Source organism: Halichoeres trimaculatus, unplaced genomic scaffold (genome assembly GCF_033239565.1).
Source record: "Halichoeres trimaculatus isolate MK-OKI-2021-1 unplaced genomic scaffold, fHalTri1.1 fHalTri1_scaffold_20, whole genome shotgun sequence".
Lineage (NCBI taxonomy): Eukaryota > Metazoa > Chordata > Actinopteri > Labriformes > Labridae > Halichoeres > Halichoeres trimaculatus.
Genome location: NW_027437198.1, coordinates 27,905,288 through 27,924,442, shown reverse-complemented (window position 1 = coordinate 27,924,442; position 19,155 = coordinate 27,905,288). Strand labels below are relative to the sequence as shown.

Sequence of the window (19,155 nt, the reverse complement as noted above, 5' to 3'; positions counted from 1 at the left end):
TGGACTTGAAACAGTTATCATACTCAACAGTTTTGTCAATAGCAGCCTTTACCCACAGTCCTTCACTCTGAACAGTCTGGTTTGTATTTCCTGGTGTTTAAAGACTTCAGACTGAACTCATAACTGATATTTCAGTTTGCTGAGGCAGAGCCTCCGGGCCGAGCAGGGAGAAGCGTCTCAGCGATAACAGATGACGGCTAATTGTCGGGGCTGACAGATATTGATTTGTCGGCTATAAAACTTGTTCCTGTGCAGCGTTCAATTCCACTGGATTGTGATGTATAGCTACAATAATTTCCACTGAGAGGCTCTTTTTGTAAATGTGTGTACTTGTTTGTCTGATTTGTTTTCTCCTCTTCGCTCGTCTGATCCCGCGGTGACGCAGCGGAGGAGTCGACCTGCAGACGCTCGCCGCTCGCCTCTCGCCTCTCGCTCTGTGGAAACTCTGAATCCCTGAGTGAGCCGTTTGAAACTTCTGAACCAATCTGTCACTTCAGCCCAAAAACTGTTGCTGGAAAGCTGTTTCTGAATTGCTGAACTTGGCTGTACGCTCAGCGGGGTCGACTGTCACGTTGATTAAGTGATGCAGGGATTGACGGCGTTGGGCTGTTTGTTGTGATTCTGCAGATCTCAGTGGAGGTGTGTGCTGCTGTGTCCTTGAATCAGGAGCAAAAATTCACTTTTTCCTGAAGTTTAACAGAGGTTTAATGTTGCTGAGGTGGCTCTGGCTCATTTTTTACTCCATCATTTAAAACACGTCTTCCTATCGTCGTGTAACGCTGTCAGTCCCCGGTCTGCGGTTCCTCTCTTTGGATCCTCATCCCACTTTGCTGCCGTTTTATTGTCTTCCCTGTTTTTCCAAATGGCTGCAGAGTCGATGGCGAGGTGCAGTGATAGATACCGTCCTTTAACTGATCGATAATCCTGCTCCCCTCCATGTTGTCGGGCTGCCACACCACCCACTAATTAGATGATAAAAAGTGATGGATGTGTATTAAAGCTCTGCTGGCCCTTAAGAGAACTCCTCTGGGCTTTGTCCCATTTCCCGCTGACCTTTTGAATCCCAACTTTATTGTACGTGGATGCAGTTCTATCAATTTGTTGGATGTTTGTGATGCAGCTATTGACTCCTTCAGCGTCACATCGATTAAAATCAAACGGATCCATGGACGAGCAGACAGATGGAGGGAAAATGTATGAATTCCTTTAAATCCTGATTTAACTTTAAAAAACAGAGCAGCACACTTCCTCACAGATAAGTCGCAGCGAGGGCAAATTACTCGGCTCGATCTTGTTGTGCCGAAGAATCCAATAACCTCTATGAAGGGTCGTATGTTCAATACCGTCCTATGAGGGCTCGGGAACCAGTCGACCATTACTGGAGGGGAAATGAAGAAGGCATAAATCAAAGTAACTCCGGGTTCACGTGGATCAAGTAATTCCCAACGGGATCAGACCAAGGCCACGGGACTCTCCTCTCACAGCGAGCTGCACCGCGAGCCGCACCGCGCCGTCACGTGTGGCCTGTTTCACCGTGAGGGAACGCTGCCAAAAACAGGCGGTTTGTATCTCACAAGGGCAAAAAAAAGAAAAGACTGTTTTTCCCCCAACTGCACAAAATGACCAACACTCTGTTTTGGAGCAAAAACTCATTTCAAGACTCTCCTAATCTCTGCTCCTCATCTGCTGCTCCCCCCACACGCTCTCAGCTGCCGAGCCGCAGCCTGAACTCCCTGTGCCGAGTCGACCTGCAGAAAACCCTCAACGCTTTCTGAGATCTGAGGCTCCGACAGGTAACCAAACCTGAGTCAGGCTGTGATTACAGCTACAGTTTAGGTTAAAGGGAATTAGCAGCTTAAGATCTGATTAATTCTTAAATATTCCTATTATATATTTTACTAAATTTAGAGTTATTCAACATTTCTCTGTCAGACCACGCTCCCTAGAAATGTCCCTCATCATTTATTTCACAGGACAAGAAGAGAGAAACCGTGACGTGCTGGTTCTCAGGTGTGAGCTGAGAAGTGACGACATGGACCTGTCCTTCCAACAATGACAATAAAGTGCCATTCTATTCTATTCTATTCTATTCTATTCTATTCTATTCTATTCTATTCTATTCTATACTTTTGTTGTGTTGTGACTTTTGCAAATAGTCTGACACCTCCAGGCCACCGTACATAACCAACCCAAAGATAAACCTATATGTCACATAAAAAGGAGGGAAACTTGTTCATACTAAAACCTGCTGTCCTCCTCCTTTTACACCAACGCTCCGAGTGTTTCAAGTTATTAACATGATGTTAGCATGTTAGCTTCTCTAACAGCTCCCTCATTAGCAGATGCAAAGCACCCCAACCCAAAGCAAACTGCATACCCAGGATGCACTGCTCCAGAGAGACACATGTTTGGAGTTTGTGTTTGTTGGTCTCAGGTTTTGTGGTTTTGTTTGTGCTTGCTCTGTGTGCATGAACCAGATTCCTGATACAAGCTAACACATGCTAACACATGCTAACAGCTTCCCTTTGAAATCTGTGTGATACTGATCCACATTTTCCAGGCTCGGAGTATCTGACAGACCTCATCGTCTGGCTCTGCGTGGAGAAATGTGACGTTTACATTTTGTATTTTTGATTAAACTTAATTTGTTTTTTGAATATAGTTCAGGAGTGTTTTTCATTTCTCCATCGTTACAAAAACTGAGTAAGAAACATGTATTTTCTCCAGTGTTTCTGTGATTCACAGACATTCATGAGGAAAGTGCCTGGGAGAGTCACCGCGAGGCTTTTTCCTCCTGAATCCAGTTAACTCCATTAACCAGAGACCAGCCGGAGCCCCTGGTGAAGACTTCAGTTCATCTCACCTCCTCTTTCACTTTTAGCCTTTACATTTTTATACTAACTGAACTGAAGTAATCTAATTTACTTTATTGAGACTTTTTTATCCATAACTCACTCAGAGGTTTTATTGTTGACATCCAAATCAAAAACAAAGCAACAAATGGACTTTTTGACGACTCTTTATTCACTCATTTTAAATATAACCATTACTGAACAATTAGAAAGTGATGAACATGTGGATCTGTGAGGAGTGTTAAATGTTTGGATGTTAAAACTTTCTCGTTGTGAGTCTGTTTTGTGGTTCTGATGGTCTGGACTCGGCTCTCGTTGCAGCCTGTGTGTTCAGCTCCTGTAAACCATCTCTGCTGTCAGCTCCACTGAAACACGAGTGTTAGGCAGTGACCACAGCGCCCTGACTTATATTACAGCGCAGAGTAACAGTGAGCACCTGCCAAAACTTCCCCACAGCTCCCATTCATCTCAGCCGGAGGAGCCGGGCTCAGACTGAGCCGGGTTCAGAACCGGGTCACTTCATATATTAAGAGTCCCAAATCTCCAGGTGCTGCAGCAGCTTCAGAGCGCTAACTTCAGCGAGCAGCAGCCGGGGGCGCCACGCTGGCTTCCTGTGAGGAACTTCCTGTCTGTCTTCCTTTGTTTCAGCGTTAATGAGACGTCTGATGACGACGCAGACGCTGACAGATCTCTGTTAGTTCACCGTGGATGCAGAGGATGCAGAGTTTAAGAAGCAGTTTGCTCCTTAATCTCAGCTGAGCGAGCTGCCTGCAGGCTGTCCTGGCTGCACGGCCACCGATCACCGAGCGAAGCTGCCCGGCTCAGATTTAAAACTGCAGCCTGGAAATATCTGCTTATCTACGGACGACGACTGTAAATCTGCACAGGCTACAAATAACAACAACATTTCTGCACGTTTAGCCCTAAAACAACTCTCTTCTGCAGATTTAGAGAAACATTTGTGACATAAATCTGTCAAATATTTCATATAAATGTTGAATGTTTATCTAAACGATTCTTAACATTTCGCAACTTTCCTAAAGATTTAGTTTTCATCCTAAATATTAATCTAAGATTGCTAGATCTTAGACAAAGACTTTGAAATATGAAGTCAAGATTTTAAATCTTATGGTATAATTTCGAAATATTTAGCTAATGCGCAAATTCACATTCAGCTACATCAGTCGTTAGAAAATAAACGGGAGTGAAAACACTGTAGTGAGCATGCCAGGCCTGTAGGTGGCACTGTAACCGTCTTGTCCAGAAGCAGCTTTTGGTAGATCTCCTCTGAAGTAGAGTTGATCATCTGGTGTGTTGGTGAATGCTCAGAGCAGAAGTGGAGCAACAGATGCTCATTTTGTCAAAGACAGTCACAGATTCAGCAGATTGAGCAGAACAAGATCAACACGGGGCAGGGTTGCAGAAAAAACCTGCTCTGGAGGCCATTTTCAAAAGTTTGCGTTTTAAGTCGACTGAAACGCCGTTTCCGTGTAAACGCGAGGCAACAAAACTTTTGCGTTTCACCCTAAAACAGTTGTCGTGTAAACAACCCCTTATTTGAGAGCTTCCGGCGGGAGGGAGTGTGAATTTGCATATTAGCTAAATATTTAGAAAATGTACCTCAAGATTTAAAATCTTGACTTCATATTTGGAAATCTAAGATTTAGAAATCTTGGCCGAATATTTTAACATTTTTATATAAATATTTAAAAAGGAAGCTAAATCTTTGGAAATGTAGCTAAATGTTAAGAATTGGGACATTATGGGGCACGGATTGTAAAGTTTTACACACCACAAATATCAAAAACATTTCTCCAAATTTAGCTCTAAAACATCACTTTTTCTGCAGATTTAGAGAAACATTTGAGAATCATATCTGTTAAATATTGCATAGAACTGTTGAATGTTTTATCTAAATGTTGTAATAAATGAATGTCATGATTCTAAGATTTTTAAATCTTCAGCAAAGATTTCTAAATAGGAATTGAGATTTCTAAATATTTAGCTTATATGCAAATTCTCACTACTGCCCGCCTGGTAGCATCAATATAAAAGTTTGAGAAAGTGATTTTGAGAAAGTCAAACTCTACTTCTTTGATGTCGACCAGGGGATTTTCAACAGCACCATCACAGCATGTGGTACGTTTGTTTTCTAACGGCTGATTTATCCGACTGAGGCTGGGTCACTTCCTCAAACTTTTATTTTGGCGTTTCCCACAGGCTGGAGTGTGAATTTACATATTAGCTAAATATTTAGACGCTGTACCTTAAGATTTGGAAATCTTGACTTCATATTTAAATATACTAACAATTTTTATAAAATTTTGTCTAAATTTTTACAAATCTTTGCAAATGATTGATAAATGTTTTCTTTAGATTTATAAACCTTGGTAAATATTTATAAATCTTTGATAAAAATTTAGTCTTAGCTTAATATTTAAAATGAAAACTAAATGCTTAAAAATGTAGCTAAATATTTGGGAATCAGGATTTTTTTTTTTTTACAACATTTGTAAATAACATTCAACATTTATTTATAATATTTCATAAATATTTCTCTAAATCTCCAGGAAAAAAATGATGTTTTAGAGCTAAATGTGCTATTGTTTTGTTGTTTACAATCAGCGCCCCCTACTGTTGAAGATCCTGTGGCTGACACTGAAGAAGCAGAGCTTAACATTCTCAAAATCTGTTTGGCTAGATCACTTTCTCCAACTTTTATTTTGGTATTCCCGGCGGGCAGGAGTGTGAATTTGTATGTTAGCAAAAAATTTAGAAATCGTGGCTCAAGATTGAAAATCCTGACTTCCTGTTTTGAAATCTTGGCGAATATTAGGAAAGTTTTGCTAAGGTTAAGAAATCTTGGAGCAATATTTGTAAGGTAAACTAATGTGAAGAAACATAGCTAACTAATTAGCATCAGGACATTTATTTATAAGATTTAACATTAATATATAATATGTGACAGATATATTTCACAAATGTTTCTCTAAATCTGCATAAATGTGGAGAAACTGGCGCCTCATCCTTATCTCCACCTGATGACGGAGTAAACCAGAGAAACCGTTAGCTGCTCCATCTGACGCTGTAAATAAACCACGTCCATCTCGCTCTCTGCTGCTGGAGTAAATCCCTCTGTCCTCGTCCTCAGACTCCAGGTGATTTCTCCAACAAACCGTCTTCATCACTTCGCTCTAACAGAGAGTGGATCTTGTCAGGATGGAGATTCATGATTGCAGCAGAGCCGCAGACACATTTTTAATTCCAGGTGTAAATGTAATATGGATAATTCATATCTGAATGTGATCTGGACGCCGGCTGAATGCTAATGCTGGCTGAGGCTCTGTGAGGCGGTGAGCGGCGTTCAGGAAGCTGATGGCGTTCAGGTTTATTAGTGACTGCTTCATCTGAAACCATCAGAGAGCGACACCTCTGACGCTTCCTGAGAGCTGAGCTGATAAAGGAGGAAACACTCGTTGGTAATCCTCCCTGAGACAAAGCCCCGAGTTATCTCCTCCACGTCACGGCTGTCAGGACTCAAACCAAACTTCCAGAGAGCGCCGCGTCCTGACTGACGCCGTGTGTAAACGCAAACAGACGCAATCTGAGCCCTCAGCTTCCACAGGGGCCGACGGCGTCTGAGCGATTTATGAACGCCTCTGATAACAGACGCAACAAAGCAGAAGATAAATCGGGTCAATATGTTTTCCTCACTGCCTGATAATAATTCATCATCAGTGCTGAGTGGCGGCGGCGGCCATCTTAATGCCACTCCACATGTGCTGTCAACGCCGGAGCGCAGTCTGAGCATGCTCAGAAACCTCTGTCAGGGTGACTTTGGACGGACAGACAGGTAGGATCACAGCGGACTTTCACCAACAGGACAGTTCCTGTTGGAGAGCTCTCTGATTCTCCAAGTGGCAATTTACCAACGCAACAGTTTCAGCAAAGCCATCCAGCTCTCCCACGCTCTCTTGACTGCCAAACACCCAGCCGCCATTGTTCTCCCAGCACTCATCGTCCCCCACACCCCGTCACCTGCATCACTCTCGTATGTTCAGGTCTGCTTCACCACTGACTCCACATTTCATCCTGACGGAGCCAAACACCGACAGTAAACCAGGAAACGCTTTTTATCATCAGTTACAGCTGCTCAGTGAAATACGTTCACTCAGCTTCCTGCTGTTAAAGAGGAGGCTCTGCTCTTTCTCAGTCTTCATCCTGTCCCTAATTCCTCCAAAGGGTCTTAGTGTGATTCAAGGGTGAGGTCACAGGGACCATCTGTACCGTACCCAGACACACTCCAACCCTAAAGTCCGGCTGGATTGGCCACTTTAACCGTACCGTGCTCAGGCACAGTTCACGTCTTTGGCTTTGGCACATTTCAGCGAGGCGTACTTTGGTGCGGTACACTTAATGCACGAGCACAAATACGTGTCCAAAAGAGGACATAATCAACATAATAATGTACAGGCCTTGCTGACACGTGGCCAGGCATTTTCAAAGACGAATACCCCCCCTTTTTAAAAATACTTTCAATACTTTTCATCAAGCTGTAGTTTAACGTCACTAAAAATGATGTTTTTTGAAAAGTCCAGCCCAAGTGAAGATTTTGGAAAACTCTGGTTTCATGGTTTTGTGTAGACGCCAGGAAACAGAGCTCATTCTGATTGGCTGGCACAGGTTTCATGTCTGAAAAACACTGCCACCTATGGGTTTGGCATGCACCTAGCCTCCACTTATCAGCTGGTTTTCCCGCTCCTGGCTTTGCGTGGACATGGCCTCGGTCTGGCACATATTAAAGAAGTGTGACCACACTGACACGGTACAGTTTGGTACAGTACAGTATGGCACAGTACAGTATGGCACGGTACAGTATGGTACGGTACAGTATGGCACGGTACAGTATGGCACGGTACAGTATGGCATGGTACAGTATGGTACGATACAGTGTGGTACGGTACAGTTTGGTACAGTACAGTATGGCACAGTACAGTATGGCACGGTAAAGTACGGTTGGGTACAGTATGGCAAGGTACAGTATGGCAAGGTACAGTATGGCATAGTACAGTATGGCACGTACAGTATGGCATGGTACAGTATGGCATGGTACAGTATGGCACACACAGTATGGTACAGTACAGTATGGCACGTACAGTATAGCACGGTACAGTACGGTACGGTACAGTATGGCACGTTCAGTATTGTACGGTACAGTATGGCACGGTACAGTATGGCACGTTCAGTATGGCACGTTCAGTATGGCACACACAGTATGGTATGGTACAGTATGGCACGGTACAGTATGGTACGGTACAGTATGGCACGTACAGTGTGGTACGGTACAGTATGGTACGGTACAGTATGGCACGTACAGTATAGCACGGTACAGTATGGTACGGTACAGTATGGCACGTTCAGTATTGTTCGGTACAGTATGGCACGGTACAGTATGGTACGATACAGTTTGGCACGGTACAGTATGGCATGGTACAGATCGCCTTAGTTACTGTGCCCTAAAGATTAAAACATCTCTGTTTTTCTCCCACTGCTGTTTAATAAACTCTTATTTCAGGCTCTGCTGTCTCTTTAAACCTCCACAAGCCCCCTTCTGTCTGATTGGCTAGCCCTCTAGAGGTGGAGCCTTGGTGTTTAAGGCCCGCCCCTTCACAGAGCTTGTTTATCTGCTGGATGAGCTTCCTGCTGCTGCTGGTCACCACCTAAATAAAGAATATCTGTTTCCTGTTTTGCTCTCAGTCGAAACGCTTTGTGTCTGAACATGTTTGCATGCAGAGCACACATAAAGCCCAGAGACACGGGTGTGTGTTTCCTTCTACATGTTAAACACAGGCGTGTGTGTGTGTGTGTGTGTGCATTCTGCTGGATTACCAACGAGTGAGCCACGCGTTGCAAATTATTCAGGGCCCGGTGCTTAGCGTGTCCCTGGCTCTCCTGGTGAGCTGTAGGTGTGTGATGAATGAGAGCCTCTAACACACGGAGACGTTTCAGTGGCGTGCAATTTTCAAATCCCCATATTGCAGCAACAAAGTGAACAAGTTAAGGTCTGGTGGATGTGCAGCACTAATTATAGTCTGCAGCCATGTATAATAAATCCAGAGAATAATGTGAGAGCAGGATCCTCATCCTCAGCACAGAGCAGAGCACAGGCTGGGAATCAGACCCTGATGAGTCCTCATCCTAATCCCCATCATGTGTTTCTCATGATCCACTTTGATTCATGCAACCTGCCTCTGCATTTATCAGATAAACTTCTTTATTTCTGCTAAACTCGCTTATGCAATTACACTGACTCCACAGAAAACCAGCAGGGTGCAGACATGAGCTTTGTGTGGAGCGCTATCTCTGTCAAAATCATCCTCCTCTGACGGACTTCTCCACGGGAAACTTTCCACGCTGGATGCAATAATCTCTGCAGCATCAATCCAGCTCTGTAATCTGAGTCGGTCCAGCGCAGACCTGCAGCCCGTCCCTGTCCAACAGCAGGCTTCAGATGAAGGACTCGGACGTTCACAGCTCTACTTGTTCACGGAGAGAGGAGGGAAAAAGTGGGTGTACACAAGTTGTGCTGTGTGGCTCCACAGAGCTTCAGTTCAGATGAGCTCACGCAGCCGATGCGCACAGCGGAGGAGCCGAGCGGCGTGAGAGGAGCGCGGAGAGGAGCGCGGAGAGCTGCAGCCTGTGGTCCGAGCGCAGGGAGGAGGTGTCTGCGCTAGAGCCTCCTACTTTACTCCTCAAAGTCCACAGAGAAGGAGGCAGGGGAGGAGAGAGGGAGCTGCTGGAGAGGCTGCGTGGATGGATGTGGATCCACAGACTGGACGTGGACGTGGACGGAGCCACTTTGAGCACTTCACCCTCTTCTTGTGTTTCTCTCCTCCTCAGTGAAATGCCAGGATCTCCTCCATCATCGCGCCCAGGCTGCTCCGCGGGAAGGACGCCAGACCCGCTCTCAAATCTGCAAGTTCGGTCCAATAAATTGTGACATTGTCTGTCAGGCTGTGGAGGGAGAAATCGATGCCGGAGAAAGGGGGACGCGGTATTCTTCCGGAATTTTAACGATCTGCTCCTCACTTCTCCGTATAAAAATGCCGTTCAGCTCGGAATAGCTCGGTCCAGCTCGGTTCGGTCCAGCTCCACGCTCTTTCCTCTCCAAGCTGATGGAGCAGCTGATGTGACTGATTATTGCTGTTGGTTTTTTTGTCCATGCGAGACTCGGGGTGGAAACATGTCTGGCCACTTCTCTGAGGGGATCACTGCTATCAGATATGGCATTCTGGTCCAGCACTTCAGTTTTCACGTCTAAAGTGCCCCGGAAGATCTTATTCATGTTCACCCTCTCCCTCTCTGTCACCTACCTGTTCTACAGCTTGATGAGCTGCTACAACTCGCTGCAGTTCCCGCTGCAAGAGACCTACGCGTACCAGGGCCGGCTGGTGACGGAGGAGACAACTTTTGTGACATTGAGGGAGAAACTTTACTCCGCGTCCCCGGGCTTCAGCCGCTTCACCGAGGCGGAGGCGACCACCGCGGGGAGGGAGCATGCCGAGGCCGAGCAGAGGACCCTGGACTGGATTAGGACTCAGGCGTCTCCGACGAAGTCTGCGGCGGCGGTTTCTCAGAGCAGCGCGCAGGAGCGGGAGCACCAGGACTTCAGCACCACGGACAGCGAGCTGCGGGTCAACTGCACCATGGATTACGGAGAGAAGAAGCTCCCCCAGGCCATCATCATCGGGGTGAAGAAAGGGGGGACCCGGGCCCTGCTGGAGGCGCTCAGGGTGCACCCTGACGTCAGAGCCGTGGGCAACGAGCCCCATTTCTTTGACAGGAACTACGAGAAGGGGCTGGACTGGTACCGGTGAGTCCTCCTTTCTGTTTCTCTCATGTCTCTCTGCTGTGCTCCCTCTGAGGGACTCTGGGATCAGATCTGGGCAGGTTGAGGGACTGATAATCCACCTTCTCACTTCCTGCTTTCTGAAGTTAAAGGGAACTTGGTGCTTGAGTCTTGGTGCTGTGAGGTCTCCTGGTTTCTGCAGATACAGGAGGAGCAGGGACTCTGGTCCTTTTCAACCAATAGTTTTAATCCTGCACCTGGAGCAGTGTGTGGATCCAAGCTGTTACACACACACACACACATACACACACACACACACACACACACACACACACACACACTAAAACCTGCTGTGTCTGAATCAGAAAGATTGGATTGAAAATATCCAAAGATCCACTTTCACCTGGAAGAAAAATTGTTTTATTGTTTCTTTGTTTTAAATGTGAAACCACAGCCTGTGATTTCACATTCTTGATGCACCCTGTGTAGAGTGTGAGGTTAGACTGAAGACTTGTGCATGAGGCCTTCGTGTGGAAATAAACACACACACCGCTCAGTGATTCATGCAAAGCTCTCTGACATATGAGTGAATCTGTAATCAGAAAAAAATCTGCTTTTTTTGCTCCATCTTCTGTATTTTTTTGCAAACTATAAACCTGGAATTAACTAAATTCCTTAATCAGCTTTTTAGCAATAGACTATTTTTCAGTATAAATCCTTATTATCCTGAATTTAGAGTTATTCAACATTTCTCTGTCAGACTACGCTCCCTAGAAATGTCCCTCATCATTTATTTCACAGTTTAGACAAAATGTTAAAGAATTATGTCTTAAAAAATCCAAGTAACCAGCTGACAGGACAAGAAGAGAGAAACTTTGTGCCAACTGCTGACTTTATTTTTAGGATTTTTTTTGTTACATTTAAAGTTCACAATTTTTTTTATAAAACAAAGTCGAATTTTCTAATTTATAAAGTTCTTAAAATTTTTTGAAAAATTCCTGTTTTTTTCTTGTATAATTTTGCAATTTTTTAAAATTCTTTTTTTTTTTTAATTTTTGCAAATATTCTGTTTTGAGGCATTTTTGGATTTTTTTTTAATGTAATTTATTTTTATCTACTAATTTCTTTTTTGGAAATTCTTAAATATTCTTATTTTTTTCAGCTGTGTTATGGACAAAAATTTGTGACTATTTTTCAGTATAAATCCATATTATCCTGTATTTAGAGTTATTCAACATTTCTCTGTCAGACTACGCTCCCTAGAAATGTTCCTTCATCATTTATTTCACAGTTTGGTCAAAATTAAAAGGAATTATGGCTCAAAAATCCCAGTAACATCTACATTTAGTGATGCTAACACAGTCGACATTTCCTCGATTTTTTTGCCCTTGTGCTAACTACAGACTTTTTTATTTTTTGTTAAATTTTTAAGATCACAAATATTTTTACCAAATGTCAATTTTTCTAAAATGTTAAAGTTCATAAAATTTTTCGTGAATTTCTTTAAATTTTTTTCTTGTATAATTTTGCAAATTTTTGAAATTCCTTTTTTTATTTGAAAATATTTTTTAAATTTATTTTTTAGCACATGTTTGAAAAAAAAATGTGTTTTTTCTTATTTTGGATTTTTATTATTATTATTTTTTTTTTGCAAATTTCTGAAAAATAAAAAAAGACATATGTATAATTTTGTAAATTTAAAGAAAATTTTTGTTTTTATAATTATTCACTAGATTTTAAGTCTGCATAAAATTTAGACACTTCAAAGTCTTTATTGTGAAGATAAAGTAGATTTTATGGCTCCTGAATGACTTAGAAAAATGTGTCCTATGAAAGTGAAGGTGTCAGACCACTCCTCCAGACCTTGAACATGGCACCACCTGACCTCCATCAGCTCATATTTCTGCTCCTGTTCTTCACAGTTTGCTCTTTATAACATCTATAGTAAGAAGAGCAGAAAATGTTGGTAACACAGCTGATGAACAGTTAATGCGCCCCATGTACAGACAATCATTCTGATGGAATATTGATGAGGAGGAGCTGAAACATGACACACTTTCTTCAAGGTTCACACCAAAAAGGATGGGACCTCAGCTGATTGGGGTCATGTGACTTTGGAGCAAACCATTGACACATGATTTGCATTATTTTGTTAAATAAATGATGAAATATGAATATCAGCCATATGACCCACTGTAGAATCGATGAGTAAACCCTGTGGATGTGAAACGTCCCCTGGTTACAGCCTGTTTCTACGGCCCATGCTGATTGGTCGTCGTCAGTATTCAGACCGTCGGTCAGAGCTCCTCTAACATCCCCGGCGTTGAGCCTGCAGTCGTCTCTTTGTGATGTTTGACTTTCACTTTGAGTTTTCCAGCCTCAGCCCTCCTCTCTTCATCACGCCGTGTTTATAGAAGCAGGAGGAAAGAGAAAAAAATCAATGTGAGGGTTCATTCATGGTCAGCTGGTCATGGCTGTGTTAGGCACCGTTCTCACATAATGATGTTTGACTCCAGATTTCTCCAACTGAGTCAATGAGCTGATGAGGACGCTGCTGACTCAAAGTCCCGCTGATGTTTCCCTCCCCGCCGTCGAACCGGGCCCTGTCACACCCGGTGTTTGGCTTTTTTTCTTCCTGAGCATCTGCTTTCATCTTTGCTGCATAGACACGGGAGCTCTGGGCTGTTCATTTAGCTTGTGTTAATGCAAGCTGTTTCATTAGGCTGTCGGTGAAAGGCTCATTAGACAGGAAGATGACATGCTTACATAAATAATAATAAGTGTGCTCGTGGGTTTCGGGGCCCCTGAGCTGAACAAATCCCTGAAGGGGCCTTCGTCTGGATGTGGTGGTCCTGTGTGGAGGCTGCGTTCAGGACACAGAGACTCACAGGCTCCATTTGCAGCCATCTAAAATTAATTGTGCACCAGTTAAAATAATCATAAGTCAAGACCAGACGGCGATGGGAGCATCTATTCATCCCACGTTTGTTTGTTTGTCTCTAAACGATGCATTATACTGCCTCCCGCTCGGCTAATGTGCCCTTAATGGAAGTGAAATTATGATCAGTTACAGATGTTTGCAGACATTTGACATTGCTGGAGTTGAGTGAGAGCCGTCGTCTCGCAGAAACACGCCTGATTCATAAATTTGGCGCCTGTCTTTGTAAACACCTGCTTCACATTTTGACAGATGTGCTGCAGAGTCATGTGAGCGTTCAGCGACGCGGCGTGGCGACAGCTGAGAGAGATCAAGATGTTTGTTTGAGTCTTTACACCAAGGGTCTTCAACCTGTGGCTCTAGGAGCCTCATGCGGCCCTTTGACTCCTTTGCAGTGGCTCCTTGTAGCTTTAAAAAATATTATTGAAATAAAGGGCTTTTAATATTTTAATGATAAGAACACAGATACTGAGTAAAATCATAATATACATTTTTTTGCAGTTTTTTGGGGGGGATTTTTTTTTTATTTCAATTTTTGACATTTTTGCAAATAAGAAAAATAATTCCATATTTTGCAATTTTTTTTTATATAAATCCCTCTTTTTTTGCAATTTTAGAAAGTTTTTTTTTTCAGTTTTTGGAAATTAAGCAAAATTTTAAAATTGCATTATTAAATTGTTTTTGTTTTTTGCAAATTTATGACATTTAATCAATTTCTTTGAAATTTTGCACATTTTTTAAATTCATTTTTATTTTGCAAATTTTCAATCTTTTTTTCAATTTCCAAATTTTGCAAAATTTATAAAATCTATGACACTACAAATTTCTTTTTTTTTTCTCTTAAATTTGCAAATTTGTTAAAAAATAAATTGAGTAAAAAACTAAGAAATCACATGTACAAATTTATAAACACTAAAACTTCTCGTTTAGATAATTATTCACCTGATTATACACTTTTTTTGTCTTAATGTGAAGATAAAGTAGATTTTGCGGCTCCTGAATGACTTTCATCCAGGTGAGCTGAGGAAAAACGTCTCTATGGAAAGTAAAGGTTGCAGACCGCTGCTTTACACGATGACTTCCCTGCGTCTTTGGTCAATCCTCTCTGAGATCCTGGACCGGGTCTCTGCTGTGAATCTTATGGATTGGTTGGATTCACTGAGCCTTTTGCCTCTGCAGCGTCGTGTGTTTCTCTGAAGGTCTCGGCTGGAGGAGTCAGTCCATAGTTTAATCTGTAAACACAGAATCATGAAGCATTTTTCTGCCACTTCCAGCTGAACATCACCCTCTGCTCTGGACACATCCTGTAAAATACGGCTGCTCTCTGTCCGGGAGCTTTACAGTAAATTTCCTTTTCACTCGCACTTTTGTGAAGCTGAGCCAAAGGATCGTAAAAAATCTGCTTCCTCCAAGGATGTTATCATTACCCTGTCTGACACGGTCAAACGGCGGTGACAGCTGCAAACAGGTTATATAGGTGTTCTCTTTGTAGGCAGCGGCAGCAGACGCCCACTCCCATCTGACAGCGGCGGTATGTGAGGAGGTGAAACACGCCGCGGGCGGCGGCTGCTGCTGAGGTAAACACAGGATGAGGAGTTCACAGAGTCAAACGCTGTTTTTAAAATATCTGCACTTAATGAAGTCTCAGGTGTCAAGACGTTTGAAAAGCACCAATCCAGAAGAGTCATGGCGTGAATTTCTTTGAGGTGGTTAGAAGAACAGGAATGAAGCTGTGAGAGGGATTAAAGATGAGGAGTCAGATTAAAATCATTCAGGATGTGAAGTGACTTAAAGCTCCGGTGATGTGGCTCTGACATTTACTGTTGTTTGGTAAAGTTGAGTCTAATCACTTCCTGACTCTACCTCCAGACATATTTTACAATCCCCGGAAAAAATACACAAGAACGGCAGCTGTCAATCATCATTAAACGTGACATAAAGCCTAATTTTTAACATCGTATAACTAATCAAAACGAAACTTTTCCGAAAAACGAGGACTTGGATACAAGGCAGCCAAATGATATCTTCAAATCACCACAACAATCAGACGTGAGAAACATTTCTACCAGGTGGATTAATTTTTTAAAGTTTGACCACAGCCCATCTGGAATGACTGGGGAGATGGATTTTTAAACCTATACTGCCGCCAGCCACCAGGGGGAGCAGTTTTTGTGGAGACCTCACTTCGAGCCAAGCAAGATGACGTCCATTTTTTTGGATGTCGCTTCTGGCATAAAAACTGCAACAACCAATAACAAAAGCAGAGATTGTCTGATGATTGGCCGATATTCGAAGCAGATCAGCCTTTTTTTCAAATTCAACAGCTGACAAAAGAAAAATCAGTTTCAAACTGTGTCAAATCTCCAGCATCAACCCACGGTACCACCTGATTGGTCACACAGAGCCGTGGCTCAGGTCACAGCCAATCAGCAGTGAAAGCTGTGCATGCACATACCCACACACGCAGCAGAGAGGAGGACAGGTCCACAGAGAAACAGTTTTTAAAGCTTTCATCGACCTTTATCAGAAAGCTGCTGAGCCTGGAGCTGTGTAATGAACATACGCTCAAAGGCTTTGAATAAAGTCAAGTGTTGGAGTTTGTATTATTCAAAATTTCGACGACAATATTTCCACTTTCACTGCAATATTTGTCGGCTCCAAATATCCATTATCAGCTTCTTTGAAAAGTAATTATTGGTTTTGGTCTATTTCTAGAGAGAAGTCGAACAGGATGTTTTTAAAGAGTTCACGAATATAAAAGCGAAGGTAGAGGTGTGAGGCAGAGTTTTAAAAAGAAATCTGAAATACTTCATTACTCCCAGGGAAATTTGGTTTCACTGTTGCTCTTCACATCATGCAGCAGTCAGAAAATAAGTGTTAGATACACAGTAAAATAAGCAATTAAGTATCAATTAGTACCACGTTTTGGTCCAAAAAGCCAATAAATCAAGCACAGCAGCATTGTTTCCAGGCTCTCATAGCCCCTCTGTTCAGAACGCTCTGATTTAGTGGGCGTGGCCTTCATATGTAAATGAGCCACCGCTGATACCGCCCCGCTCTTCCACGTCACTGAGAGCGGCGCCACGAGCTCTGAGTGCACAATGTTTAGAAAACAGAGAAGCTCGTTTACCGTAACATTACAGGCTAAAACAACAGGCTAACTGCAGCTAAAGTTAGCATCCTGAAGCTAACACAGAGACAGGGGGGGGCACTGAGGAAAAGCTCTTCCATCTGCTCCACAGCACACAGCATTTAAAATACTCACATTTCCAGGGTCCCAGGTTTGTTGGAGGATGGTTGGTAATGCGCCTGGATTCAGGACCAGTCTATTGGCTAGCCCTCTGTTGGACTGTCCAAAGTTGGAAAAGCAGTCGGCCGTGAAGTGACTAGCACACACATGCACAGTTTTACTGAGTGTAGCTGGAACATTTCCTGATAAATGAACTCGAGACACTTAGTCTGTCTTCTTCTGAGATGGGAAGCTTGAGCATGGAACTATGTGGCTGTTTACAGCCAAAAACAGAGCAGTGATGGCTCTTCAACTTTGGCATTCTGGAGTCGAAAATTGGTCAAAAAAGGTAATCGCTGACGTCGGCAAATCCCCAAAATCCAAACAGCTGGTTTTAGGTCAGGATTTAACATTAACAAGCTCTACTAAGAACAGGTTTGGTCATTAAATATCACATTTTGTGGGCTGGGAGGAAAGACCCACACATTTCACTAAAAGACTTAATAAAGAGATTTCTGCAGAAAATGGGACCTTTAAAGTCTCATTTTTGTTTTTCTGATGCTAAAGTAAAAATAAAAACATGTCATTTCATCGTTTCTGTGAACTTCCCTCTGTGGTGATGAACTGATTTATTCATGCAGACAGTTAAGTTTCCTCTAACGTCGTCCGCGCTGCGTGTAACACCAGGAGGATCCAGTCCAACCCTCCACCAAAGTTGTGAACCAGCTCACATCTCGCATTCACATCAGGAGCCGGAGTTTATGGAGCGTCTGCTCTGCGCCTCCTCAGCCGGGCCCAGATTGGTGATTGGTGCTGCTTGCCTGCTTTCCAGCGCTCTTGGACGTTCCTGCAGTGTGTTTTGGGCTTCCTTGAACAAGCAATTAGCAATGTAGCGCCATCATTAGCGTCCACAGAGGACTCTGAACAGCCAATTGGCGCTTCTAATGTTGTCTCTATTTTCTGGGTAAAGAGGATGAGCCGCCGCCGCCGCGAGGATTTCACTCGTGTGTTCTCCGGAGTGCGCCTCAACCTGGTGCTAACGCCCGTCCTGGGAAAGGAAACATTTGATGCATTAAGACCAAAACAGCAAATGTTACTGCGGCTGTGTGCCAGCGTCAGGAGGAAGATAATGTTCCTCATAAATTGTGCTAAATGATATCCGTGGTTATCGATCATACGCAGAGACTTTTAGCTCTAATTAGGCCGCATTAGAGAGGGCTCCTGCTCCGTTTTTGTGGCAGATTTTCTCAAACGGTGAACTAATTGTGTTTGTGTCAGGGTTTAAAAATGGTCTTTGAAAAGGGAAGGATTAAAAATTAAAGATAAATGCTGTTTTGACTTGCTATCATGTATTAATAATCAGGAGAAAACAGGAAAACAGAGTGTCACGTCATCAAATATAAATGGAATAAGTTTCTGTCAGCACACGAGCGGTTTCCTGGTTTTAAACACTTTGACTATCACATTACAGAATGAGAAAACACTGTTTCCAGGCACTTTAACATTTGAGTCATTTGGCAGATTAACAGTGGCAGAATCAGCCCCCCACGCTGTGAGCGGTGTCAGATTGTCCGTTTTCAGATTAATTCCTCTTGAAGAGCACGTGTGACCGGATCAAATGATACAGCGGGAGGCGTGAGGTTTCTCATCTAGTGAGACTCAATGGATCGGCGCTCGGCATTGATGTGTGAACCGGACAGTCAGCAGAGTGGGAGCACTTCTATCAGTCTTTTCAGCGGAGGAAGAATGGTTTCTTTTCTACTCGCTGGAGGAGTCCAGGAAGGAGCTAATGGCTGGAGGAATACGGCGTCTAATGATGAGACTACGTGGAAAATATTCAGCTGAGGAAACCTTTACATCCAGACTGATTGTGTCTGAGAGCAGCTGAAACTCAGATTTTATTCTGAGTCACCTCTGACCCCTGATACCAAAACCATCAGACACACACACACACACACACACACACACACACACACACACACACACACACACACACACACACACACACACACACACAGTTGCTGTAGAGCAGGGGTAGACAACCTAGGGCACAGGCACCACGGAGGCTATGTATGTGTGCACTCAGAGAAAAATTACACTGAGGCAGAGACAAAAATAAAAAAATGACAAAAGAATTATAAAAAAGATTAGATTAAAAATCAACAAATAAATAAATAAATGACAAGATATAAAAAACAAACAAAAAAATAAATAGTTTAAAAAATAAACATAAATAAATAAAAAATTACAAAATTTATAAATAAAAATAGAAATAAACAAGCAAGTA

The 19,155-nt window shown here is 43.0% G+C and overlaps 1 protein-coding gene across 1 annotated transcript in view; it reads left to right on the top strand.

Moving 5' to 3' along the window:
• Nucleotides 1–9,256: 9,256 nt before the first annotated feature.
• The window catches only part of hs3st4 (heparan sulfate (glucosamine) 3-O-sulfotransferase 4), a 122,648-nt gene continuing 112,749 nt past the window's right edge, over nt 9,257–19,155 (top strand). The window contains exon 1 of the mRNA XM_074695896.1: nt 9,257–10,725. Coding sequence (XP_074551997.1) covers nt 10,136–10,725 — 590 coding nt within the window. The 5' untranslated portion in view covers nt 9,257–10,135. The remainder of the gene's footprint in view (nt 10,726–19,155) is intronic.